General features: G+C 36.4%; 1 protein-coding gene across 2 annotated transcripts in view; it reads left to right on the plus strand.

Moving 5' to 3' along the window:
• The first annotated feature begins 4,164 nt into the window (after positions 1-4,164).
• Positions 4,165-23,791, plus strand: part of PGAP1 (post-GPI attachment to proteins 1) — a 33,852-nt gene continuing 14,225 nt past the window's right edge. Inside the window, exons 1-18 of one of the 2 annotated variants that reach the window (XM_026852735.1) lie at positions 4,165-4,315; positions 7,701-7,876; positions 8,500-8,671; positions 9,740-9,900; positions 11,892-11,944; positions 12,121-12,187; positions 13,434-13,539; positions 14,131-14,186; positions 14,263-14,346; positions 16,108-16,157; positions 17,530-17,581; positions 17,824-17,901; positions 20,327-20,402; positions 20,671-20,744; positions 20,833-20,884; positions 21,586-21,652; positions 22,533-22,641; positions 23,019-23,057. In XM_026852735.1, coding sequence (XP_026708536.1) covers positions 8,545-8,671; positions 9,740-9,900; positions 11,892-11,944; positions 12,121-12,187; positions 13,434-13,539; positions 14,131-14,186; positions 14,263-14,346; positions 16,108-16,157; positions 17,530-17,581; positions 17,824-17,901; positions 20,327-20,402; positions 20,671-20,744; positions 20,833-20,884; positions 21,586-21,652; positions 22,533-22,641; positions 23,019-23,057 — 1,251 coding nt within the window. In that variant the 5' untranslated portion in view covers positions 4,165-4,315; positions 7,701-7,876; positions 8,500-8,544. The remainder of the gene's footprint in view (positions 4,316-7,700; positions 7,877-8,499; positions 8,672-9,739; positions 9,901-11,891; positions 11,945-12,120; positions 12,188-13,433; positions 13,540-14,130; positions 14,187-14,262; positions 14,347-16,107; positions 16,158-17,529; positions 17,582-17,823; positions 17,902-20,326; positions 20,403-20,670; positions 20,745-20,832; positions 20,885-21,585; positions 21,653-22,532; positions 22,642-23,018; positions 23,058-23,791) is intronic. The other variant, XM_026852733.1, reaches the window with a different exon arrangement.

Raw genomic sequence — 23,791 nt, forward strand, 5'->3', positions numbered from 1 at the left:
TCCTCTAGCCCCCAAAACCCCAAACCAACACCAGCCACCATCAAAGTCTTTTACGTATTCAGTGCTTGAAGCTTTAGGGATGTTTTGACTAAACGGTTAACAGGACAGGAACCTTCAAAGCGCCCGAACCGTGGGGTTTGCAGGTTTGTTTTCGGCAAGGTGAGCCGCCGCGATGCTCTAGCTCCGCTCCTGTCGGCACCCCCTGCCCTTGCTGCCAGCGCGGAGGCGCAGCCCACCGCGGCTGCCCGCCTCTGCCCTGCCTCAGGGAAAGGGAAACGGCCCCGAAGGCGCTCAGCCGCCGCACAGGCGACTCCCATTGCTCCCGTAACTTTGGGGTTAGCTAACTTGGCTGAGGCGGCGCCTGCAGAATAGCAAGCTGTAAATGGGGCAGAAATAGTTTTGGCTCGGTCGGTGTAGCTGGCGAAACGCTCTGCTTTGGCTGCATCATGTAATGGTGCACCTTGGATAGCTACGGAAGGGAAAAGCTGTCTACCTGTAAAGTAACGAGGTGTTTCGTGCCGCTGCCTGTATTACAAAAGAAAATGAATAAAAAAGCTCCCGATTTTCTAATCGGTAAGTACCTGTAGTCCTGGTAAAACCGATCAAAAGCGTATCCAAGCTTTTGCAAGGGAAGAGGCTGGGGCAGGTCCTCTGACAGCCCTCACAGCACTGTTAGTGCCCAGGAGGCTGCGTCTTGTACTTCTTGGTCCTTATTGTGACATTATAGAGCGTGAAGCAATTAACGTGTTTAAAAAAAAGTGAATAACTAAAGATTCAAATCTGAGCGTATTTCTCGAGCTGAAGAACAGTAGTGCAAAGTCTTCGCGGTGAGCACTTTGTAGGTGGCACATCCCACCACGTATGGGAGAACTTGTAAATCTGTCTGAAGTCCCTCTTGCTTTGCTAATGAAACCTTTTAGAAACCTCTTTGAAAACCTTGAATCAGTTTGAGAGAGAGGACTGCTGATGGAATTTGTTTTCCTGACACGGTATTATGGCTTAATAGCAGGAAAATGTGAATATATGGTAGGCTCACTGCTAATACTGCATAAACAATTTCTCTTTCTGATAGTAGTTCCTAATACAGGGTTTTCTGTCCTATTAAAAGCATTCCAAAGCATGTTTTGTTGTCTCTTAAACATTCATTTAGCATTACCTAGGATATAATCTATGTTAAAAAAAAAAAAGAACTGCTCTGAGGCAGGTGGCAAGCTGTCTTGCATAGTAAAAAACCCCCCACCTTATTACCTAAATCGGTAATGAAGCAAGAAGTTAATTTTTGGATCTGTTAACCTTCATTCGCTACTTTGACATAGTCATGTTAGTTTACAAAAGAGAACCTGTGTGATGTTATTGGTGGTTGCCTGAAATTCTCATCTGCCATCACACATCTTTTGTATTTACTCATTAAGTCAGGGTTTAAATTCTAAGCACCTTTAGACAAGTGTTGTGCTGATAGGAGATGCAAGGCTTAAGGGTAAGCAGTAGCTCCATGCAGGACATGCAAGTCACAGTTGGCTATATGCCTTTCAGAATTTCTATCCTAAACAATCAATTTTACTTTATAGAAAACAGTACTTTTGTGGGCAGAGAAATTATGAATTTGTTGGGGTTTGCTGAAGTATTTTACTTTTCAAGCACCTCTTTATTGTTGGAGGGGTTGTTTGTTTAGTTTTTCATGTAATGCTGGCATTGGTAGGAAACCACAAGGTAGGAATTTCAGGTGAGAGTTACCTGTCCTCCCTTCCAGATTGGGTATCACATTACAAAACAACTATTTGAGCAATTAAACACATGAATTTTCTTTTTTTTTGTGTCTAACAGTGTGGGTTAGCTCTCAGTCAAGCTAATACTAAGTAATTAAGTAAAAGGAATCGGTTTGGATTTTTTTTCATTTTGTAGTTAACCGTATTTTTTTTGCATGAGTTGTAGAACTGCAGTATTTGATTTTAACCTACTCTTGTCCTGTCCAGTTAAGCCTGGTAAGAAATTTGGAAGTTAGTAATCAGAACTTTTTCACATAAACCTAATTTCTTTGGGAATCAGGGTGAAAAATTAAGCCTACATTGACACTGTAAAAAGTTACCAATTATATAACCAACATCTTGGGAATTCAGAATTTACTGCCACTGTCATGGAACATGAGTGTCTGTCTGTTTTTCTTTGGAGTGATGTGTTGCCATTTTGTTACAATATTTGAGCATGTGATTTACTAAAAAACCCTGTTGTTTTGTTAGTACAGTTCTCACAGATTGTGTAGTTTTTTGCTTTCAACATTGACCCACAGAAGGGTGGCTCATTCATTTTATGTTCTGTAAAAGTTTTGGAAAAGACAATCAAGAGGATACTGGGAAAGAACAGCTGATGATCCATCAGGAAGTCCCATGAACATATCTTGATGGCACTTAGTTGAGTAGTGGAAACAGATTAAGTCTGTTTTTTTTTCCCCGAATTTTGAAAGCTTTTGTAAAAGGAAGAGTAGGTAGAAATGAGAAGGGGACAGTGAAGTTGGAAGGTGAGATGATGGAGAAAAAGAATGTTGAAACGATCATCTGAAGACATAAGCCCTGAACAGAGCTTAACCTCTAATATGTGGTTTTTGTTATAATATATTATAAAAAATGTTTATATATTATAGAATATACATTTTAAATACATATCAAATGTAAGAGGTTGCAAATAACCAGTATGGCAAAAAATTTGATGGCTCAGGGAGAAAGGAAATAGTCTTTATCTGAGGAGAGACAAAGAAATACAGGGGAAGGGAAAGAGTGTGTGGAAACAAGGAATTAAAACTAAATCACCTTTACTGTAGATGTAATTGAGAGAAACAACTGAAATATCAGAAATAGAGAAGCTTCAATTTTGAGAAAGCAATTAAGAGTCTTTAGTGAAGATTTCTGATGCAAAACTGGATTTAGTTTCTAAATTCAGTTATTCTCTAAAGTGTTTCCTTAAAATATAAATTATACCTTAATACATTTATTTAATTATCTTGTCTCTAAATTGTCATAAGTAAACAAATGCTAGAACAAGTGTATTTGCATTCATAGAAACTTTAAAAATCTGTATCTTAGACACTCAAAATTATAAACCAACCTCCATACAGAAGTTAATTAAATATTTTCTTGCTTATTACTTACTTGGTTTAAAGCAGAGTCATATGGCTCTAAGAGTCATAACTTACTTGTCTAAGACTTAATGATCATCTAGCCCTTAGGTTCAAAGAGATTTTATTCTTTGGGGGAGTTCATAATCCTGTGAATAACTTATGTGATAAGTTAGGTGGTTAGTTGTTTGCTTCTGTGTTTTAATACAAGAAATATGGCCTTCTTTAAGATGACAATTGACTGTGCAAATTGGATCCTGAGTTTAAAAAACCATGTTGCATGTCACTAGGCTGCAAAACTGATTCTGAAAACAGCAACAAAAAGAATCCTCTGAATTATCATGTGTTTTATTTTTTCTGATGAGCCATATTAAGGTGGTTCCTACTATTGTTTAAATACTCATTGCAAGTTACAGCTCTCAAAAAATCACTTCCAGAGAATTGACACTGTAATTTACCCTATCCATAATAGTTGTCATCTGACAGTCACCTACATAACCCTGCTCTTGAGATTTAGCTTTGGTTTCAGGTGCAGTAGCACATCTTTGTTCTGAGTTACATGGTGTGGGAAAGGATTCTAGAACTGTTCTGGTGCATTAGGAATAATTATAATCGCTCACATGCCCCAGTTTCTGCTCTCAAATTCTTGTGTCCTGGAAGAAGCGGTTGGGTTTTGACATGTTTCGCCCCCCCCCCCCCTTTTCTCCTCTGTAGTGTAAGGCTATATACCAATTTACCAATGTGCAACTTTAAAAGATACATAATTGCATTCATTTGAAGTTTGTTTCAAAGCCAATTAATAGCTGTTTCAAGTAAGTAACTGCAGCCACTCACTATGCACAGTAATACCTACTTAAACAACATACTTGATACCTTGCTTTAAAAAAAAACCAACCAAACCCCATTTATTCTGTGTTCTTTAGACTGTAATTTAAAACAATACGTAAAACATAAACCAGATCATTTAAATGACTTGACTGAATAACCACTCTATTTTCTTGTTTGCAACAATATAAACAAGATATTAAGGTGTTTTTTAACTTTTTCAACAGAAAATAAAATTACCCAAGAAAACAGCCAGACGATATCCTGCATATGAGCTCTATCTCTATGGGGAAGGGAACTATGCCGAAGAAAACAAAAATCTCCTATTGACAGGAATTCCAGTTCTCTTTCTGCCTGGGAATGCTGGCAGTTACAAACAAGGTAAGCATTTAGCTAAGTTATAGGTATGTTACAAAGAGCTCTCACGTTGATGCATTAGATAGTGGCACGAAGCTTTCTGGTTGAAATAATATCAATGAGAGTCATAATGGTTAATCATATTATGATGTAGATGTCTTTGTTAGCCCACTTCTTAATTTCAAGGTCAAAATACGTTATTTTTGTTTGAAATTAGTTGAACAGTTGAGCTATAATATTTTTCTGAAGTGAAACTAACTTTTGAAAGCCAGAAACAGTACAGTTTATGCCGTACTATGGCAGCACTGCACCTTTGATATATTTTTGATTGCAAACATCTAGTTAGATTTCATTTGAACAATGTTTAGTGCAGCTAAATAAAACAAGACCTGAATTTGATTAGAAGAAACTGCACAAGCTACTGTCTGTGATAGAATTAATAATGTGCTATAGAAACAAGATCATCTTATGGCTTGCCCTGTAGTTTCATTATTTCCTGCTGCTTTATGTAGTGGTGTTTTTTTCTTAGCATCATCTTCCCGCTTTACACATAGCCTGCTCTTGTTTTCCAGGTTATTTATTCTTACACTTCTAGGCTCCAAATGAAAAGAAGTAATAGTTTTAAAGCATTTTTATTTTTCATTGTAAATACTGAAGTTAGTGGTTTGATGAATGTGAAGTATAATGTTTAAGTGTTTATTCAAGTATCCAGTATTCCTTCCAGGCTGGGTTTGTCAGACTGTTATTTTTGTTCTCTGAAATGTGCTTTGAAACAGTTAGTAATATTCTTATGATGTCAGCAAAATTGATGTGTATGTATGGGGAAAACCATCACATCTAAACCCGGATGACTTACTGTGAGAATTTTTCTTATATTTACACTAAACTTGATGATAAAATTACCAGATTTTAGAGGAGCTTTACAAAGTTATTTTCTTTGAGCTAAGTGAGTATGTTCTCATAATGACGTAGAATATTTTACCAACTCATACTTTCAGAAAATCCATACAGGCTTGCAAGCACGATAGCATCCAAAGAAGATTATGAACATAATGATTATGAGAGATGCCATATGGACTTTTGTAATTGTGCATAAAGTATTGCAAATCTGTGAATTAATGCTGTCTCTAAAAGCATGGCAGTATATCACTATGCAGGAAATAGAATGGTATTTTCAGGGCATGTTAGGAATCAAAAGGAAGTATCAGAAGAAAAACTAGGGAGGAGAAGTACTACATGCTGTGGATATAATGTGCTACTTAAGATCAGTAAATATTTAAATATATATTCTTTGAGAAACTGATTTAGAGAGACTAGCAATAAGCCATATGTGCTTTTTTTCAAAATCTTGAAAAATTAAGTTGTTCTGTCTTCATCAGTGGCTCAGAGTAGTTTTTTGCTTTATTATGGGATTTATGAAAATTCATATTTTGTTCAGAATTTGTGGGATAACATACTTTAATTCTGTTAATTAGATGAGCAGAGAAGGTGTTGCTATTGTTATTTTCATAACGATGTTTAAAATCTCATATTTGCTGAGCAATGAAGACAGAAGTGCTGCTGCCTTTGTGGGGCTTGTTATTTTCATAGAATCATAGAATCATTTAGGTTGGAAAAGACCTCTGAGGTAATTGAGTCCAACCGTAAATCTCACACTGCCAAGACTTCCACTAAACCATGTCGTAAGCACCATGTCTACACATCTTAAATACCTCCAGGGATGGTGACTCTACCACTTCTCTGGGCAGCCTGTCCCAGTGCTTGACAACTCTTTCGGTATCCAACCTAACCCTCCCCTGGGGCAGCTTGAGGCCATTTTCTCTCATCCTATCACTTGCTACTTGGGAGAAGAGACTATCACTCACCTCATTACAACCTCCTTTCTGGAGGTTTTGGTGTGTTAAAGCACTTTTGAAACATGTTAATTCATCATCTTTCATGGGCACTGAAATTAACCTTTTAAAATTCACACTTTGAGTAAAAGATGGTGGTCTGAGAGATCCTGAGATCCTGAGTTCTGTTCAGGAATGTCACACACTTGTTATGATCTTTGAAAATATTCTTGTTTCTTTTACTGTGTCCTCCAAGATAAAAAGTTGTGATAAGATTCTTGACCTTTTAAATACTTTTAATGTCTTTTCAAACTATTTTGAAGGTGTTGTTATTGCTTATTAGCTTTAGATATAATTGGTAAAATGATTGACTACAAATTAGATTTATCATTTTCATCATGCTGATAATATCTCTTTGTGTGTTTGTACATAGAAAGTATTTAATAAATATTATTTTCCCATTTCATGAGCTTCATTGAAATTTGTTTGATTTCTATAGCAAATTTTTTCCAAGAAGGAGATTTCTGCAGGCTGCAGATCTCTGAATTTGTTGCTCTCTAGAAGAATCTTGAAAATGTGCACTGGATTTGGGCAGACCTTTCTGGCGATCAGTAGTTATGTTATGTACTCACTTCTGGGACTTTCTTTTATTTTCATCTTCCCCTACCATGCTTTTTTATTTGCAGCCGTTACTGTTCTCATCCTGACATGTCTCCATGGAAACTCAGGGACAATTCTGCACTCAGAAGGCTGTATTAAATAGCAACTAGGGTTAGATGGAGAAGACAGGTCAGAAGCAAGACCTTGTAAACAGAAAATTTTCTCCTTCAAGGTTTTAGGTGGAAAAGTGTCCTTTAGGGTTTGGTTTTCCAATCCCCTATATGTATCTTGGTGGTATTTGGTAATGTTGTCCTACAGTTGATGGTCTTCGAAGGAATTTTAGGAAAGCCTAGCAGTAGCAATGCCTCTAGAGTTGAAGTCAAGAATACTTGTTTTCCCTTCTGGTCCTGGTGGTAGTAAGAAGGTGCAAATGAGATGAGAAAAGCAGCCCTCAGGTGGAGGAACATAATTCTTGATCTTGTATAAATTTGGTTTTGACATGAAATATCTCTGTAGTCAGTGGTAAGCTAGGTTGCATGGATAACTGCCATAAGCACAGTGTGCAGGTCTTGTAACTCATTCCAAACTTTCTTTTCAGCTAATCAAGTTTGTTCTTTTCCACACTTTTCTGTAAGCTCGTTAATGTTTACTAATACTTTTTATCAGAGAAATTCCTATAAATATTTCTTTTCTCATTTTACAATTTGGTTCTGACAGCAACTGTCTGATACTTTTGCTCTGTTTATATCTTCAAATATATTTCTGTAAAACAAGTGTGATTGCATATTAGAAAAGAGATTATTTGCTTTTGGATGTGTTTTTCATCCTTTTTTTACTTTTATAGATGATTGAGGTGAACAATAGGTTTCAGATAACATTTGTTTCTTAATAATTATATATTTATGTGTTTGTCTACTAATGACAGTGCTAAGCAGTGACTATTAAACTGTTCTAATTGATGTGGTTTCTTTTCCTAGTACGTTCTCTTGGTTCCATTGCACTTAGAAAAGCAGAAGATGTTGACTTCAAGTATCATTTTAATTTCTTCAGTGTCAACTTTAATGAGGAGTTGGTTGCATTGTATGGCGGTAGCCTGCAACGACAGACCAAATTTGTGCATGAATGCATAAAAGTAATTCTTAAGTTATACAGGGTAAGTAGTGACATATGCTGAATAATGTACTTGCTTTTGGGAATGGAATTCTGGGCTGCCTTTTCTGCTGGAAGACTGAGGAATGATGAATGAGAGAGGGCGACTTTGTAGTGTGTGTAGGTAATGGAATGTTAGAATAGTGCAACAGAGAATTGCTACTCTTTAATAGATTTTTAAAAAATGCTTGTGACAGTCCCAGCGCTTTGGTTAGTTTCTATATTAGTTTCTGAATAAATACTTTCATGCACAATGTATGCTTTTTTGTAGTAGAGATGTAAACTTTCCCTAGCTTATTAAAATATTAATATAGCATCACCTTACATCCATTTTTCTCTAGGAAAGTTCTTTGATGTCCTATGTCCTTAAGAGTCTCAGAAATTAAAATAAGCTTAAGTCTCTTATGTTTATACAGGCTATATATTTTGAGCCAGAAACTTCATGTTAAGCATGTTTTTTGAGATACAAAATGAATATAAATTTAGTTGCTAAATTTTTCAACTTGATACTAGATAATATTATGCTTTAGAGGACATAAGTTTGGGGGGAAAATAATGTATAACTAATAATCATAGTTCAATGTCAAATCTATTTTTGATGTATCTACTCTCTGCTCTTTGCTTAAGAATCGAGAGTTTGCACCAACCAGTGTTGCAATAGTAGGTCATTCCATGGGTGGTCTTGTTGCAAGAGCATTGCTTACTCTGAAGAATTTTAAGCCTGAACTTATAAACCTCCTTGTTACACAAGCCACACCTCATGTTGCACCTGTAATGCCTTTAGACAGATATCTTACTGGTAAGTATTGTCAGATATCTAATTACATAGTACATTTATTGATCCTCTCAAGCAGTAATAGGTGAGGTTCTTGCAAACCAACAGCAAAATGTGCTGTTTTATTTACAGTCATTAATCTATTCCTTGGTTACTTAAGTGATTGAGAGTGCCAGGATACTGAGAAAGTAAAGTGTCATAAAATGGATTATGTGAACTTGAGGTTCTGTGCAGGGCCCGTGGCTCTGAATAATTTGTAATTTTAGTAAGTTGCAAAGCATGTTACTAAATTTGAAACCTCTCCAGCAAATGACATTTTTTCTTTCTTTTATTTAAAACTTGACTTCTGTAATGGTTTTCTTTATCAAATGAATTGCCTAAATAACATCATTTCTGTATAAGTTGCTGAATTTAATGTTTGTCATGCCCAAAGGTTGTGGGGGTGAGAATGTTAAATATAGATATAATTATATATTTCATATATTTACACAAAAGATAGATCAAATTTTCTGCTTACCTAAATAACTGGCATAAAAAATAAAGTATAATCATTATGGATGTATGATATGCTTTTCAAAAAGCTAGATTTGACTAAACTATACTGATGAAATATGCACTTGGTGATAATTGTACTGCTGTATGTAGATATTGAGGGAACTGGTGAAGGAAAGGGAATAGACATTTATTTTCATTATTCTCTGTGGCACCCAAGAAGAATGGATTATCTCTAGCTGCTGAATTTGATTTTTTATGCTTGTATTAATTCTCCCTCCTACAATTGATTGCAATGCAATGCTTCTCCCTTGCTGTTTCTGGATTGTGGTTCTCCTTCAAATAAATCTATGGTTCGCTATTTTAACAGTATATGTGCTCAGCTGATACAGAAACTGTCAGTGTATGTATCTTTCCCAACTGCTGCCTCCTTGGGGTTAAAACAATAGTTTTCCTTCCTTATATTTATAAAAAGTGATAATCAGAGTTTAACTGCCTCTTGGGGGGCTTACAGAAGCTTCTAGTTAAATGTTTCTTTATCTATTTGTATATCATATAGACTTATGGGGAAACTGTGATTGCTTTTAATATATTTTACAGATTTTTATACAGCTGTAAACAATCATTGGATTCTAAAGGCCCAAGATTTAAGAAATTTAACTACCCTTTCTGTGGCGGGAGGATTCAGAGATTACCAAGTTCGTTCAGGACTGGCTTTTCTACCAAGATTGAGTCAACATGACAGTGCCTTATCTGTTGTGGTAAAACATACAAACTATTTTTTTCTGGTTTTGCATGGAGTTATGTTAGATAGCTATTTATGTAATGCATGTATCCGTGACTAGTTATAGTCTATATGTGCAGCATAGTATAACTAAACCCAAAAACACTACATGTGAAAATATAAAGTAGATAGTGTATGGTTATAAAATCATAAATAGCTCATATAGTATAAATGAGTGTCCACTGGAAGGGTATGTGCTGGGGTTGAATTGAATCATCTACTTGGTACTGTATCTTCTCACCACCTTCTTGCACATTTTCAGTTCCAGAACTCAGGTTTTATTTTCCTGTGTTTTTGCAGAAGATATGTATATGGAGACTGACAGATGTGCAGTATAAAAGTAGACTGCTTGTTTGATTACAAAAAGAGAGCTCTGGCTTGGAGAATTCTTTTTGTATTTATTGTTTTTTAAAGAACTTAGGAATAAAGGATGTACTGAATCAAGTCCAGTATTCTGCTTTTGAAGGCATCTATCTTCTTCCAAAATTACCTAAGAGGGACCATAAAGTAGTTACATTTGTCATTCCATCCCCCCATTAACAGCCTGTTCCGAAATGGAAGAAACTGGAAGACACTCCCCAGAAGGGAGAAAATTTGTAATTTTGAACTTCCATTTACTGTGCAAGCCAGTTTTTAAATGTGTTTGTTCTGACATCAACTTGAAATTTTATCTGAAATTGTTGTCATTCCCTTGGTGTTTACCTCCTGTCTGTTGTACAGAAAGCTGTCTATAAATAGTCCCAGCTCTGATTCTGCTAGGCTAAGAAGATTAACTCTGCATTCCCTTCGTCCTAGTAACCATTCTTTGCATCTGCTCTACTTTAATTTCTCTTGAGTGTTGGTGACCAGAATTTTGCGTGAGATCTCATGTGCACTGGTACCAGTTCTTTCTCATAGTTGGGGTTTTTTTGTGGGTTTTGGGAGAGCTTGTTTTGTTTTGGGGGTTATTTTGGGTTTTTCTTCCCAACTGTAATGCATTAATAGTTCATAGCTTACTTAAGTTGTACAACTAGGTGATGAGCTCCATTTACGGAAGGCATTTTTGATAGTATTAGCCCTTAATATGCAATACATGCAATACGCTTATACAAATGAATAGTTTCAAACTGTCCAGTTCTTTCTGCATGGTGTTCTGATGCTTCTTTCTGTTGAGGATGCCCTTGATTTTTCGGCAGCAGCTTTCATTGGTGTATTTCTATTCTTGTGTGCCAGGATCACTTATTAAAATAGTAAGATTAGTCATAGAAGCAGTCTTTGAAGAAATTTTTGGTAAGTTCCCTCCACACTATTATTTGCCCATTCACCATTAGTCTCTGCTATCTAACATAGATAACTTGGTCGTTTTGTTTTAAATTCCTGTTTTACAAGTGCTTCAGCACTTGTGATGGTGGAACTTGCAAACACTGGGATACAGATTTAGCAAAAGCCACCTGGTTAGTCATAGGGGATCTGCCAGTCAAGGTGGAGATAAAGTCCCTGTTGTACACATTAAAAATATGCTAGGGAAGACAGTCTGGATTATTTCTGTCTCGGGTAAAGATAAACCCATTTGTGAGATTACTTTTGTCCGAGGACCTGGGTGCACTTGGTGGGTGATGCAGAAGGATGGGGAAGTCCAATGTGTGCCTCAAGGGGATTTGATTTTTGGGTGAAAACAGATGATGAATTGAATTGATAATGATTGAAATGATAATTGCTAAATAACCTTGTCATTGCATATCGTCATTGCATATCATCATTGCTATGGTTGATACATATTATACTAATGGTATTCATTAATTGCTTCAGCACTTGTAAGATTTTTGACTGAAGAAGTCATTCTATTGTACCCTAGTTGCTGAAACTCTTAATAGAAACACTATTCTTTTTAATAATTGCACAGATTTGTTTAAGTAAGGAGGGAAAAGGCTTGATTAGAATTTTAAAATGTTGAATACTAACAAAACCTTAACTTTTTTCCTTCTCCAGAGCTCAGCTGTGCCTAGAGTTTGGGCTTCAACAGACCATCTCTCCATAGTGTGGTAAGCTGATGGAACAAAGGTTAATTGACTGACCATACATTCCTATGTTCTTTACTGTTATCACATTATAAAATAATTTAACTTTAGCATAATATTCTTATGATGTCCCTTCTGACTACTTTTATTCCCCTGGATATCTACTTTCAGGATTTAATTTTACTTACTCTGTTTTATAGGTGCAAAGAATTGATCCTGGCTACCATAAGAGCTTTTTTTGATCTCATAGATGAAAACACAAGACAGGTTTGTATATGTGATCTCCTGTGTATTTCCCACCACGCTTTCTTCTTCCATTCCAGAATGCTTAATCAGGACAAATATCACTTAATTATACAGAAAACTCCTTTTTGATTATTCAAAGTCACACTGAGAAAATCGTTACTGTTTTGTACCAGTCACTGAAAAATCCTATGGCTTTGTGCTGTTTGACCAACATCTCAGAAATAATTGTTAACTCAGTTTTTATTATTGACTGCTTGATGCTTTATAGCTGGAGTGTGGATTGAACTTTTCTTCCATAATGCAGACTTTGAAAGGGTGTTGTCATCATAGTGGCCAGCACTTATTTGTGGTGTCCTTTTGCAAGCAGCACTAACAAAACCAGAATGCAAGTAAAATACTAGCAGCTACCATTATTTATTGCTTTTCTAAATAAATATTCTGTATCTTACTGTTTGGGAGATTTCTGCAACAGTTTTCATTGCACTCTGTTCTTGTTCTGAAATGTTATGCAGCTGTACACATGAGTTAGAATTAAGGTCCAAGACGTTAAAAATGTGTAAGCAGAGCCCCAGACATAGAAGAGGAAGGCTTCCAGGTGTTCTTTTTGAGGCTGTGTGGGGCAGACTTCTCTAGTTTCTTATGTGTACTCTAGCATGTGATAGAGACAAAAAGGGGGTACTGTGGTTCTGGAGTTGATTGGCAGTGTGCGGGAGGGTACAACTTTTCAGAAATCAATTTTGAAAAGCTGAACAGACAGAGTTTAGTCCTGGAAATTTGATTTGGTAAGAAAAACCAAACCACCCAAACCAAAAGCAAATCCCAATGCAGCTCAATAGCTATTTGTATTCTTGAAATATTAAGACAAGATGTAGTAAGATGGATTTGTGAACTCGGACTAGTAAATATAAATGTGATAATTTTTCCTGAACTCTGGCATGTGTGTGGTTTCAGAAAGAACGCACATGTGTCTATAAAGAAAGTTTAATGATTTAATGGTTTTCTTGTGTTAAGAGTAAGCAAGGATATAAACCTAGAAGATTTAGATATGCTCTATAACATGTGTAGACTTTCTGTATTGCAGTGATTGACTATTGATGGCACTTTATTTGTTCAGATTATTGAATTTAGAATAGAATTGGTGTACCGTATCTTCTAACAATCTCTTCTGCTTCTCATTCCCAAAACTCTATTGCTAGCTATGATCATGTGATGATGGTAAATCACACAAATTGGTAAAACAAAATTTGACAATGTGCTCTTTTTTTAGATAACTGCGGATCCAAAGAAGAGAATGTCTGTATTGAACCACCACTTTGTGAGACACCCTGCAAAGATATTTGAGGAAAATCCTGAAGCTTTTGCAGGACTCACAGGTGTGCAGCAGTTTTCTTTTGAACAGGATTCAATGATACTCCTTGGTTAATAGTTAATCTTCTCCCTAACAAACTTCTAGAATACATTTTTGTCATTCTTCAGACATTTGTAAAATTATGTAAGAGTTAGACCTGAACTATCAGCTTTCATGTGGCTTCAGTACTAAATATATTAGGAGCAAAAATCTGTCATTTTTATATGGCTTACATTCTGGAGGATGAGCAGGATTCCATATTTACATCAAGGTGTCTGGAATAGCTGGATGTCAAAAGTACAGTCTAATCTATGCTTACATCCCATGCTTGCAGGAGGGATAGTATGGGTGTTGTAGAGCCATTGTGTTAGGTTTATGCTACTCATGGAAATCCTGAATATTCAGATCTGCTTCATCAGTAACTTCCTTTTTTTTAATGATATGGCAGGGTAAAATGGACTGCACACCACTGGTTTCTTTGTAGCTGCTAAGAATGCATAATTTACAGCCATTTATAAATAAGAGATAAAATCTTGGTGATAATTAAAATAGAAGATTTTGGAGATAAGGATAATAGTTCCTGCAGTGTGGCATATCAAAACATATTTCTTTTTAGGAGCTTTCATATGGATTACAGTCAAAGCCTCAAAATGGACTTACTCAGTTTACAATGTAAGTAACATTTTTTTCCTCGTTGTGTTTTTATGTTTATTATTTTATTCTAATGAGCATTTTTTTTTCTTTTAAGGATTCTGATGGAAAATATGTCACATTTCCTCTTGCAAGCCACAGAAAATCATACAGTCATGTTTACTGTGAAAATAGTATGTTGGTGAGAAAATACTTCTTTAATGTTTGGAGTTTATTTATAAAACTGTGTTTTTTAAATTTAGATTTGCTGCAGTTTTAAGACAATTTAATGAACAGTTGTTGAAATTACTGGAATCTGTTTACATTCACAGCCTAATATACTATGTTAGATGTACTTCCTGTTTTAGCATGTTGCGCTTAGTGTTCAAGATCTGAAACCTTCAATGCCACCTGAACCTCAAATGTTTTATTTTTGGCTCTCTTATGGTTAGGCACAAATTACTTTCTCCTTTAATTTAGTGCAGTTCTTTACTGATGGTTTTGAATGAAGAAGTTATTTTTAGTGTTGTCAGGATTCAGCCATAATTCTAATTTGGGAAAGCTTTTTATAGGTTTGCTTTCTCCTAATAAAATTTAAGTGAGCCTGAAAGGCTACAGAGATCTTCCACTGAGCAGTGAAAGAGAATGGAAGCCAGATGAGAAAATGGCACCTTCTTAATTGTCTCATCTATTGAGAGGAGAAGCAATAATGTACATTTCTTACATTTTTAGCTCGAGACAAAAACTCAGCCAAAATGTTTTTGAAATTTTTTTAAAAATATTTTTTGAAAGTAATTAATATAATCTCTTGGCAAACTGAAGAGGGATAAATATGCTTCTCAGAATTATGTGAGTAATTTAGAAGAGTGGCAAGACAATTGAGACACTTTCCAGTTCCATCCTGCCTGTCCCTGTTGCCATTTCTCCCCTTAACAAAGATGAGACTCATACCAATATTGTGAAAAAAGATTGTATATTCTCCATGCTTTTCTAATTGTTCTTCTCAGTAGCACCTTCAATATCTTTACATATTTGTTGTGATCTTAGTTGTGCTTTAATAGGGTAACTATTACCTTTGTTATAAAATCTTAAAGACAGGACTAGTACTGCTTGAGGAGGATGAGGTAGAGAAAAATGTCTGAGATATTTGCATCATGGTGCTACTGATTCAGAACATTTAAATTCTCGAGGCAGGGAGCAGTAGAATATTAAAAATCTAAAGTATTTCTCGACTACTTAGGATGTACCTTGAGGTGTTTCTTTTAGTTAGAAAAGATTAAACTCTAATTGAATTTTACATCATATATAAGGTGGATTTTTTTTTTAAAGAGAAATTATGAAAGTTTGTTTGCTTAACCTTCTATCTGTTTTTAGAAAATGTGTTGATTCGTAACTAGAAAAGGTGGCAAATGGAAGTTATTTAAAATGGTTCCTAGAAACCCCCACCTTTCACTCTTATGCTTCATCCTTCCATCTTTGTAATTGTGATTCTAGGATTATGATACCAGACTTTTAGTGGAGTATATCACTTGTTGTTAACACAAGTCTGACTTTATTGTGAAATGAAGTAAAAAGTGGATATCTTTCAGTATAAATAATTGAGGAAATCTGAGAGAGAGTTTTTTTATCATCTTTGCTTTTACACCTCATTTGACATCTGTATGAGAGTTTGGGCACTATAGTGATAGCTGCTGCAGACATGTTTAATAGAAAAGAAGTGAGATGAAGATGGAAGTTTGTTACTCTTTTTCGTAAGTTAATTGCACCAAGGTTCTCCCATCAGAGGATTTTTAGAACAGTTACTGACATCTGGTGCACTGGGACAGTTAGCATATAGAAATTTTGGAGAAGATTATCAGCATTAACTGATGCATTGTTTGGAGTAAAGAACTGCTATTTTTAATATATTTATACATACAGTCATACATAGGTAATGTACTATTTTATGGTGTTGACTTTACAGGACACAAATAGCTGGATTTATGGCTGTATGAACAGTAATTCATCAATGTGGTGAGTATAAACAGTTCCTGTTCCTTATTTAAATGGATCTAGTGAGGCTACATTTGGATTTAAAGTGTATAAAGTATCCTCTTCCTGAGGAAGAAAGAGATTGGGAAGAAATGTTCTTACTGTGAATAATTCATGCTTTCTGTAACACTAAGAAAACAGAAAAGGTTTTCTCAAAATTACAACATGAATACAGGATAAAATAGGTGAACTCTTTCTCCTTTAAGCTATATTTTTGTTCTTCATAGCAGTAAGAAGTTGCTCCTGTTGCTCTCTTGTGGACACTACATGCTGTGCTGGATTCCTAAATTGTGTGTTTTGTAGCATCTCTTTAGAATACTATTCCAGAAGACATCAAATGTCACTCATAGCCTTTAGAAGAGTGGATTGACATCTCTATTTTTTTTTTTTACATATTCCAAAATTACTATTGTCCCATGAAAAATACTTAGAAATGTGGGTGATTTAATGACTATTTGAATCAGGTCATTGTAAACCGGATTTAAAACTCTGTCTTAGCTTACATTTGCTAAGTAAGTTCAAAATAAATTCAGTCTACCCTTCAGAGTAGGGAAAGCTTCCAGGTGGAAGAGCTAGCATAATATTTATCTGTTCTGGGATATGTGCTGAGGTGTACAGCCACAGAGTCTTGCCTCCAGCTGATAGCCAGATGTCATAATTACATTTTCCTGATCCAAGGTGAAGTTGGGTGTTACTTCTTTGTATAACCCTTGATGAGCATCAAGTGAGGGTTAGCCTACTACCTAAAACCTCATCTAATAATAGTGGTTTTGCTGTGGGTTGTGTCTTGAAGTCATGTAACAGTATTTGGAGAAACAGAAATTACCCTGGTGTTCTAAAATCGTAACTTAAAATGTCTGAATGAATGTGTTGCAGTTAAGTATGTTAACTTAATATAAGTACACATCATTTTAGAACTGCTGCAAACTCTGCAGCAGCTAACAACTTTTGGTTTATATGACATATTTTAGATTTTCCCGTGGGAAAACTTGGTAGTTTTGATGTTTAAAAGTTGTCAATAAAACTGTGTGTTAATTCAATGTCAGTGCTGGTTTAGCTCATTAAGAGTTTTCATTATGTGTCTGAAGTTGTGTGGCTAATAACTACTGAATGTTTTGTGTAGGACAAAGAGCATTTCTTAACTTGTTTTTGCGAAAACAAGACTTGCAGCATTTGAAATTATTACAGTTTGATAAATTACTATGGTAGCTAACTGCAGTAGACCTAGACTTGTTCTCAATTTAAAATCATGTGTATGCATAGAGAGAGATAAACTGGTATGTTAATCCACTGTCATAAGGTAGTGCCTGCATAATGAATGTGCTCATCCTTTAATGTGCATGAATTTTTACAGCCTGGAAGCAACTGATTTATCTTGGAGAGCTGAGTTACTTCCAACCACCAAGGTAAGTACTGTATGTAATTTTGTGGCAGGAGGTGCTTTGTGGGGTAGTTGCATGTCATGGGAGAAGGATTTGTTCTGTTTACAGCATTGGAACATGCAGTTGTGTTCCAGAGGAAGGGGTACAAGAGGTGGACATCTGGGAATTGGCAAGGGGCAGGCTAAGGGGTATGTTCAGTCATGGCTTTTCTTTTTTTTTTTTTTTTTCCTTTTTCTTTCTTTTTCTTTTTTCCCCTTTATTTTAAGGTTGTAATACTGAAACTTCAGGACTATCCTTCTTTGTCGCACATTGTCATTCAGGTACCACCTACAGTTGGCAATAAGGTAAAAAAAAATATAAATGCAGAAATTGTTTGCTTAGTGTGTTCATAGCTTTCAGATGCTATGACAGAAGGAAAAGGAAGTATATTAAATATGTACGAAGTTACTGTGAGAAACTCTAGACCTATGCTTCAGTGTGGCTTGAAGGTAACTGTTATATTCTGTAGTCTCAGAAACATTTTCATCTGATAAAATACTAAAAGCAAGGCATGAATAGTACTTGAAACATGCAAAGCAACAATTCTCAAACCAGTTCTTAGACTACTTGTTGGAGACTCTAGTGTTCTTCCTCGTTTTTCTTCATATTCTGATTGCATTCCTGAATATTTACCTTTTTGAATAGTCAATTCTCTTATCCAAGGTAGCAGAGAATGCTTTAGATAATTGAAGACACCACATATGGATTCTGGGGAGCATGGTACAGATAACTCTGCAACTCTGAGACCACAAATAATGTGATAGACTGAGTTATAGAATTGTAGAATCATAGAATGATTTGGGTTGGAAGGGACCTTAAAGACCATGTAGTTCCCACCCCCCTGCCATAGGCAGGGACACCTTCCACTAGCCCAGGTTGCTCACAGCCCCGTCCAACCTGGCCTTGAACACTGCCAGGGAGGGGGCAGCCACAGCTGCTCTGGGCAGCCTGTGCCAGTGTCTCGCCACCCTCACAGGGAAGAAATTCTTCCTTACATCTAATCTAAATCTGCCCTCTTTCAGTTTAATACTGTTACCCCTCATCCTATCCCTACACCCCCTGAGTTCCTCCCCACCTTTCCTGTAGCCCCTTTCAGCACTGGAAGGCTGCTATAAGGTCTCCCTGGAGCCTTCTCCAGGCTGAACACCCCAACACTCTGCCTGTCCTCACAGGGGAGGTGCTCCAGCCCCCTGATCATCTTTGTGGCCTCCTCTGGACCCACTCGAGCAGGTCCATGTCCTTCTTGTGTTGGGGGCCCCAGAGCTGGACACAGCACTGCACGGGGGGTCTCATGAGAGCAGAGTAGAGGGGGAGAATCCTCTCCCTCGCCCTGCTGGCCACACTTCTCTTGATGCAGCCCAGCACACGGTTGTCTTTCAGGGCTGCAAGCGCACGTTGCTGGCCCACAGTCAGTTTTCCATCCACTAATACCCCCAAGTCCTTCTCCTCAGGGCTGCTCTCAACCCTCTCATGGCCCAGCCTGTATTTGTGCTTGGGATTGCCCCGACCCATGTGCAGGACCTTGCCCTTGGCCTTGTTGAACTTCATGAGGTTTGCCTGGTCCCATCTCTCCAGCCTGTCCAGGTCCCTCTGGATGGCACATCCCTTCCCTCCAGCATATCGACCACATCCCGCAGCTTGGGGTCGTTGGTGAACTTGCTGAGGGTGCACTTGATCCCACTGTCCCTGTGGCCAACAAAGATGTTGAACAGCACCAGTCCCGACACCGACCCCTGAGGAACACCACTCAGTTGTGCAGAGTTTAGTAGTTCTGAATCTCACAGATGAGTTGGATGTCTTTGCACCAATTCCTCTTGGGAACCCAGTAAGAGGAACACTTGCAGTGAGTCTAAGCAGACTTTGGATGTTACCCAGCGAGGTCTTGCAGCCTTTCTAGTTAGTCCTGAAAATGGCAGAATGCTGAGCTTGAATTTAAAGTCTAAGTAGATCTCTGTTCTGTAACACACATAGTCTGTATGTCTGTGGTATGATAATCCATGATCTGAGAAATTATTCACAGCTGAAGTGATTGTAGTGCTCATCTCTTTATCTTCAGATATCTGTGACAGAGACATCTTGCAGTTAAATTAGCAAGATATGACATTCTGGATAAGCAAAGATAGAAGAGAGATCACTTGTGAAATGTAACCTACTAAGTTGCAGTCCAGTGTTAAATTTTGGAAACTGCTTTTTAAAAGTAAACAAATTCTGGATTTACAATGGGATGGAAAATAATTTTCAAGTGAACTAAATACTTATTAGAGATGGTACAACTCATACCTGCTGGATGCTTGGCTTTGCTTTCCCATGATTAAGCTTCAGGAGACAAAGTTCTTTTTGCTTAGGAAAGTCCAAAGTTTGCTTAGGACTTGTCCAGAGTTTGGACAAGTCAGTCTCCTTTGCAACACAGCCCAAAAAAAAGATGTACCTGAGAAGGAGGGATGTGAACTGGTTTCTAGGCATTCTCAGCTGTTTGCTTAACCTTTTGAAGGCTGTTGCAAATGCGTGAGAGCTAGAGTAACCTGAAAATCATGCTTATGCTACCCAAACTTGTACTGCTGTGTACAGGAACAAACTACCTGCCAGTCCTTATCAGCAGAGTGTGGAGAGGTGGCTTTTCAGTATTTGTGTTATGGACTCTGCCTGAGCCTGTGAATAGAATTTGGCAGGTGTAAAGGCTTTATAGTCTTGTGTTTGGTTTAGATCTGTATTTAATATCCTGAATTGCAGTATACTTTGGACTGTGAATTCTTCAAAGAGGATTCCAGAAGAGTACAACTTCCTGTAACACATCTTTTTTCATTTGGTAAGTATAGCAGATTACTTTTGGAAAAAAATGGAAAACTAGTACTACTAATATTTGATTAATATATTTGTCTAAAAGTTCCAGTGATCGGGGATTTCTTTTTATTAAAATTATTGCTTTTGTTACTAACAGAAAAAGAAATAAGACGTGAGGGTTTTTGACATAACAGGTGTAGAACCACATAAATCTACTGGAAAAAAAAATCTGAAGATGTAGTGAGTTTTCAAGTAATTTTATCTAATATGTGAAAAAATTACATCCTTTACAGGGCTTTCTTCAAGCAAAATTACATTAAATTCAACTGGCTTGCTTTATAATATACAACTCCAGCACTTTAACCAAGTAAGAATGCTACTAATGTTTTTGAGCTAATGTAACCACTGTTTGGAGAATGTAAGTGATTTTTTTTTCCTTTTTTTTAATATTTTAGATATATCAAGCTTTCAAAATTTATATAGAGAGTCACTGCCAGTCACTCAAAGGTAAATATAAGTCTTCTAAAATATAAATTTATAAAACAAAGCTTGTTGAAAATTCTTAAGCGCTGGTAGAAACAAGTCCTCTTAGGCAGTAGGGTTTAGGCAGTACTGTTATAATCTGCTTAAATGTCTCTGTTAATATCTCTCACTTCCCACTTCTGTAAGAAGCATAGCTCAAAGAAAATGTGGAATTAGTCCTAGTATGTTTGTTTTTCTTATTTCTCAACAACGGGAAGTTGAACTTTCAGCAGGATTCTGCATTATGTTGAAAGTGTTTCTCAAGAATAGCAGATTTGGCTGGAATTTTTATTTGCTAATTATTTGACTCAAATCGGAATGTTGAGCTACATAAGCTTGAACAGAATGGGATGTTTTGTTTCAAAACCAAAAAGATGGATCTATTATCTTGTGGTTACAGCTTTGTATTGAAAACCAGGAGTTTTCTCATACCTGTCCTGCCTTTAAACATTGATGTCTCACTGTCTTGTTCTGTACAGCATGAGTTAAAACATGTCATTTTTGTTCAGTGCTAACTGCAGTGATCTGCACTGTAATGTCAATTGCAAAGCAACTGCAAACCCAGTGATTCTGTGTAGTGATCTATATGCCACCTTTGTTTTACTTGCATTTTAGTTTTTGGAGACAGTTGCCACATCTTGTTCCTAATTAATTTTATATATTTTTTAAATTCTCTTCCATTTCAGAAAGAAAACCTAGTGTTTACAGGCTTCACATACCCTGGTCACATGAAGACTCAGTAATTGTAGCAAAGTAAGGACTTTAACAAATTTCTTGATACATTTTTGAATAATGTTTGCATCCTGTTGTGGTAATATTTCTGATATGAGAACTTCTCCAGTCTCAAGTGTTTGGCTTGTGCATCTTTTCCTCATTTACCTTTCTGCACTTGTAGACAAAGTTGCTTTGACTTTTTCTCAGAGTAAGAATATCTACTAATTGTTTGTTTAATGGTTCTCACTAATTTTCTTGAAAAGGAAGTCAGATTTACTGGTCTGGAATTCTCAACATAATCTTGGACCCCTCATGAGTGGAGAATAGAAGTTGCTCTGGATGCTGGTTTCTTTCCATTACCCAGGGTGTGGATCATGTAGCAGCTCTAAGTTGCTTCAGCAGCATAGTCCTGATGAAATGATACAGCTTGAAATGTGTGTCACTCATGAATTACGGTGGAACAACCTGTCTTTAATTTAGATGGTTGTAAAACTGTCTTCCTTGTTTATTTTAGAGGTCTTGAGGATAGCTCCCTATTTCCCTCCCCCTCCCTATATTTTCTAATAACGTAATATTTGTGAGAAACTGAATTGTATTCTTGAGAATCTGTTCTTCCTGTTCTCGTCACTCAGCATATTTGTGTTCTGTGAGGCAGTGTGTATGCTAATGCTAAACTTGTCTGTTTTCATTAGTACTATGCCCCTTGATAGTTCAGAGGACAGTGGATTGAGATTGTTATGTAGTTCTTTATCCTGTCACATATAACACAGACAAACAAGTTCATTATACCATTTCACTCATAGCTTATGGTGACACTTGCTGTACTAGATCTGCTTTTATGTGCACTTGTTGAAGACTAAGACATGTTAGGCTTTTTTTTGATTATAAGGACAAATTACCAATTAAGTTGCTCTTTCAGAGTTCCGTCTTTGACTGAGATTTCTGCAAAACTGCATATTGCTCAGCCTCAAAATGACAGTAGAGTTCCAGAGTTAAATATTTACTCTTCCTCAGACTGTCAGTATGAAGTGAGTAATACAAGTTTATTTTATAGCTAGTATGCACTGATGTATAATTTTTGCATAATTCACTCTTTTAAAACGTAGCTAATTAATTGAAATAAATATTAAGCAAATCTAAAGGTGGGTTGTTTGGCCTTTTTGTAAGCGTAGTGCATGTCACAAGTATTTCACAACAGCTGGAGTGATACTGAAAGTTGGGCTCTCATTTCCAAGAAGAGCTTTAAAGCATTTGTTTTTAAGAAATCAGTAATAAGCTGTTGTACATTTTAGTTATGAGATTGCTGTATTCTAATATTTAAGTTGGCTTCTTAAAAGTAAAAGAGGTTTGTACTTATGCTTACCATTGTATAAAATAATAAAATACTTGTTTTTTTTTTATCAAGGTAATTCTGAAGACATCCCTTTTACAGATTCTTGGGCAAGTAAGAAAACCTTCTAGTATGAGACTGTTTTATGTCAGTAGCATCTACAGAAGTTTCCCCTTCCTCCCTTCCCTACTATGGCACTTCAAATTCCTTCTCAATGCCAAGAGGAACACTATTCAATGATTATTTAAAACCTTGTCACTTGGCAAGGCATCCCATCTGCATAAATGTCAGGACTCAGTTTTCAGAGGAGTGAAAAAGCACTCTAGCTCTAAAGAGCTAATGTAGATGTTGAGCAATTGACTTTGTGCTTAGGTGGATATTTGTAAAGAGATGACACTAGGTCATTTTCACTTTCTTGCCTGATGAGTCAGTAGTTTTGAAAGTTTAAAATACACTGGGCATCAAATAAAGTTAGGGGAAAAAAGTCAAAGGAGATCCATATGCTCCTTTTCATCAAATTTTCTTTGGTTATCAGTGAAGAATACATTTCAACATTGGTACCAGTAAAAATAGACTAGCCATCTGCAGTTTTCCGATTCTAAAAAGTAATTAATTCGCAAGCACCTAAGTGTAGTGCTGGAATGTTACTGGCAAGTTTCTCTATTTGAATGTATGCATTTTTATCAAGGAATTTTCATTCTGTTACCATTTTAGAAGAATTTGTGTGCTATTTATATATTAATCATGACTTGGGACAGTGAAAGCCAATTAAAACGTACATGAAATTGCTTCCAAAAATTCTCTGCCCAAAAGCATATGTAACTATATGCAGGTTTTGCTTGGAAAGT

The sequence above is a fragment of the Athene cunicularia genome (assembly GCF_003259725.1).
Source record: "Athene cunicularia isolate RWA chromosome 7 unlocalized genomic scaffold, athCun1 chr7_part1, whole genome shotgun sequence".
Lineage (NCBI taxonomy): Eukaryota > Metazoa > Chordata > Aves > Strigiformes > Strigidae > Athene > Athene cunicularia.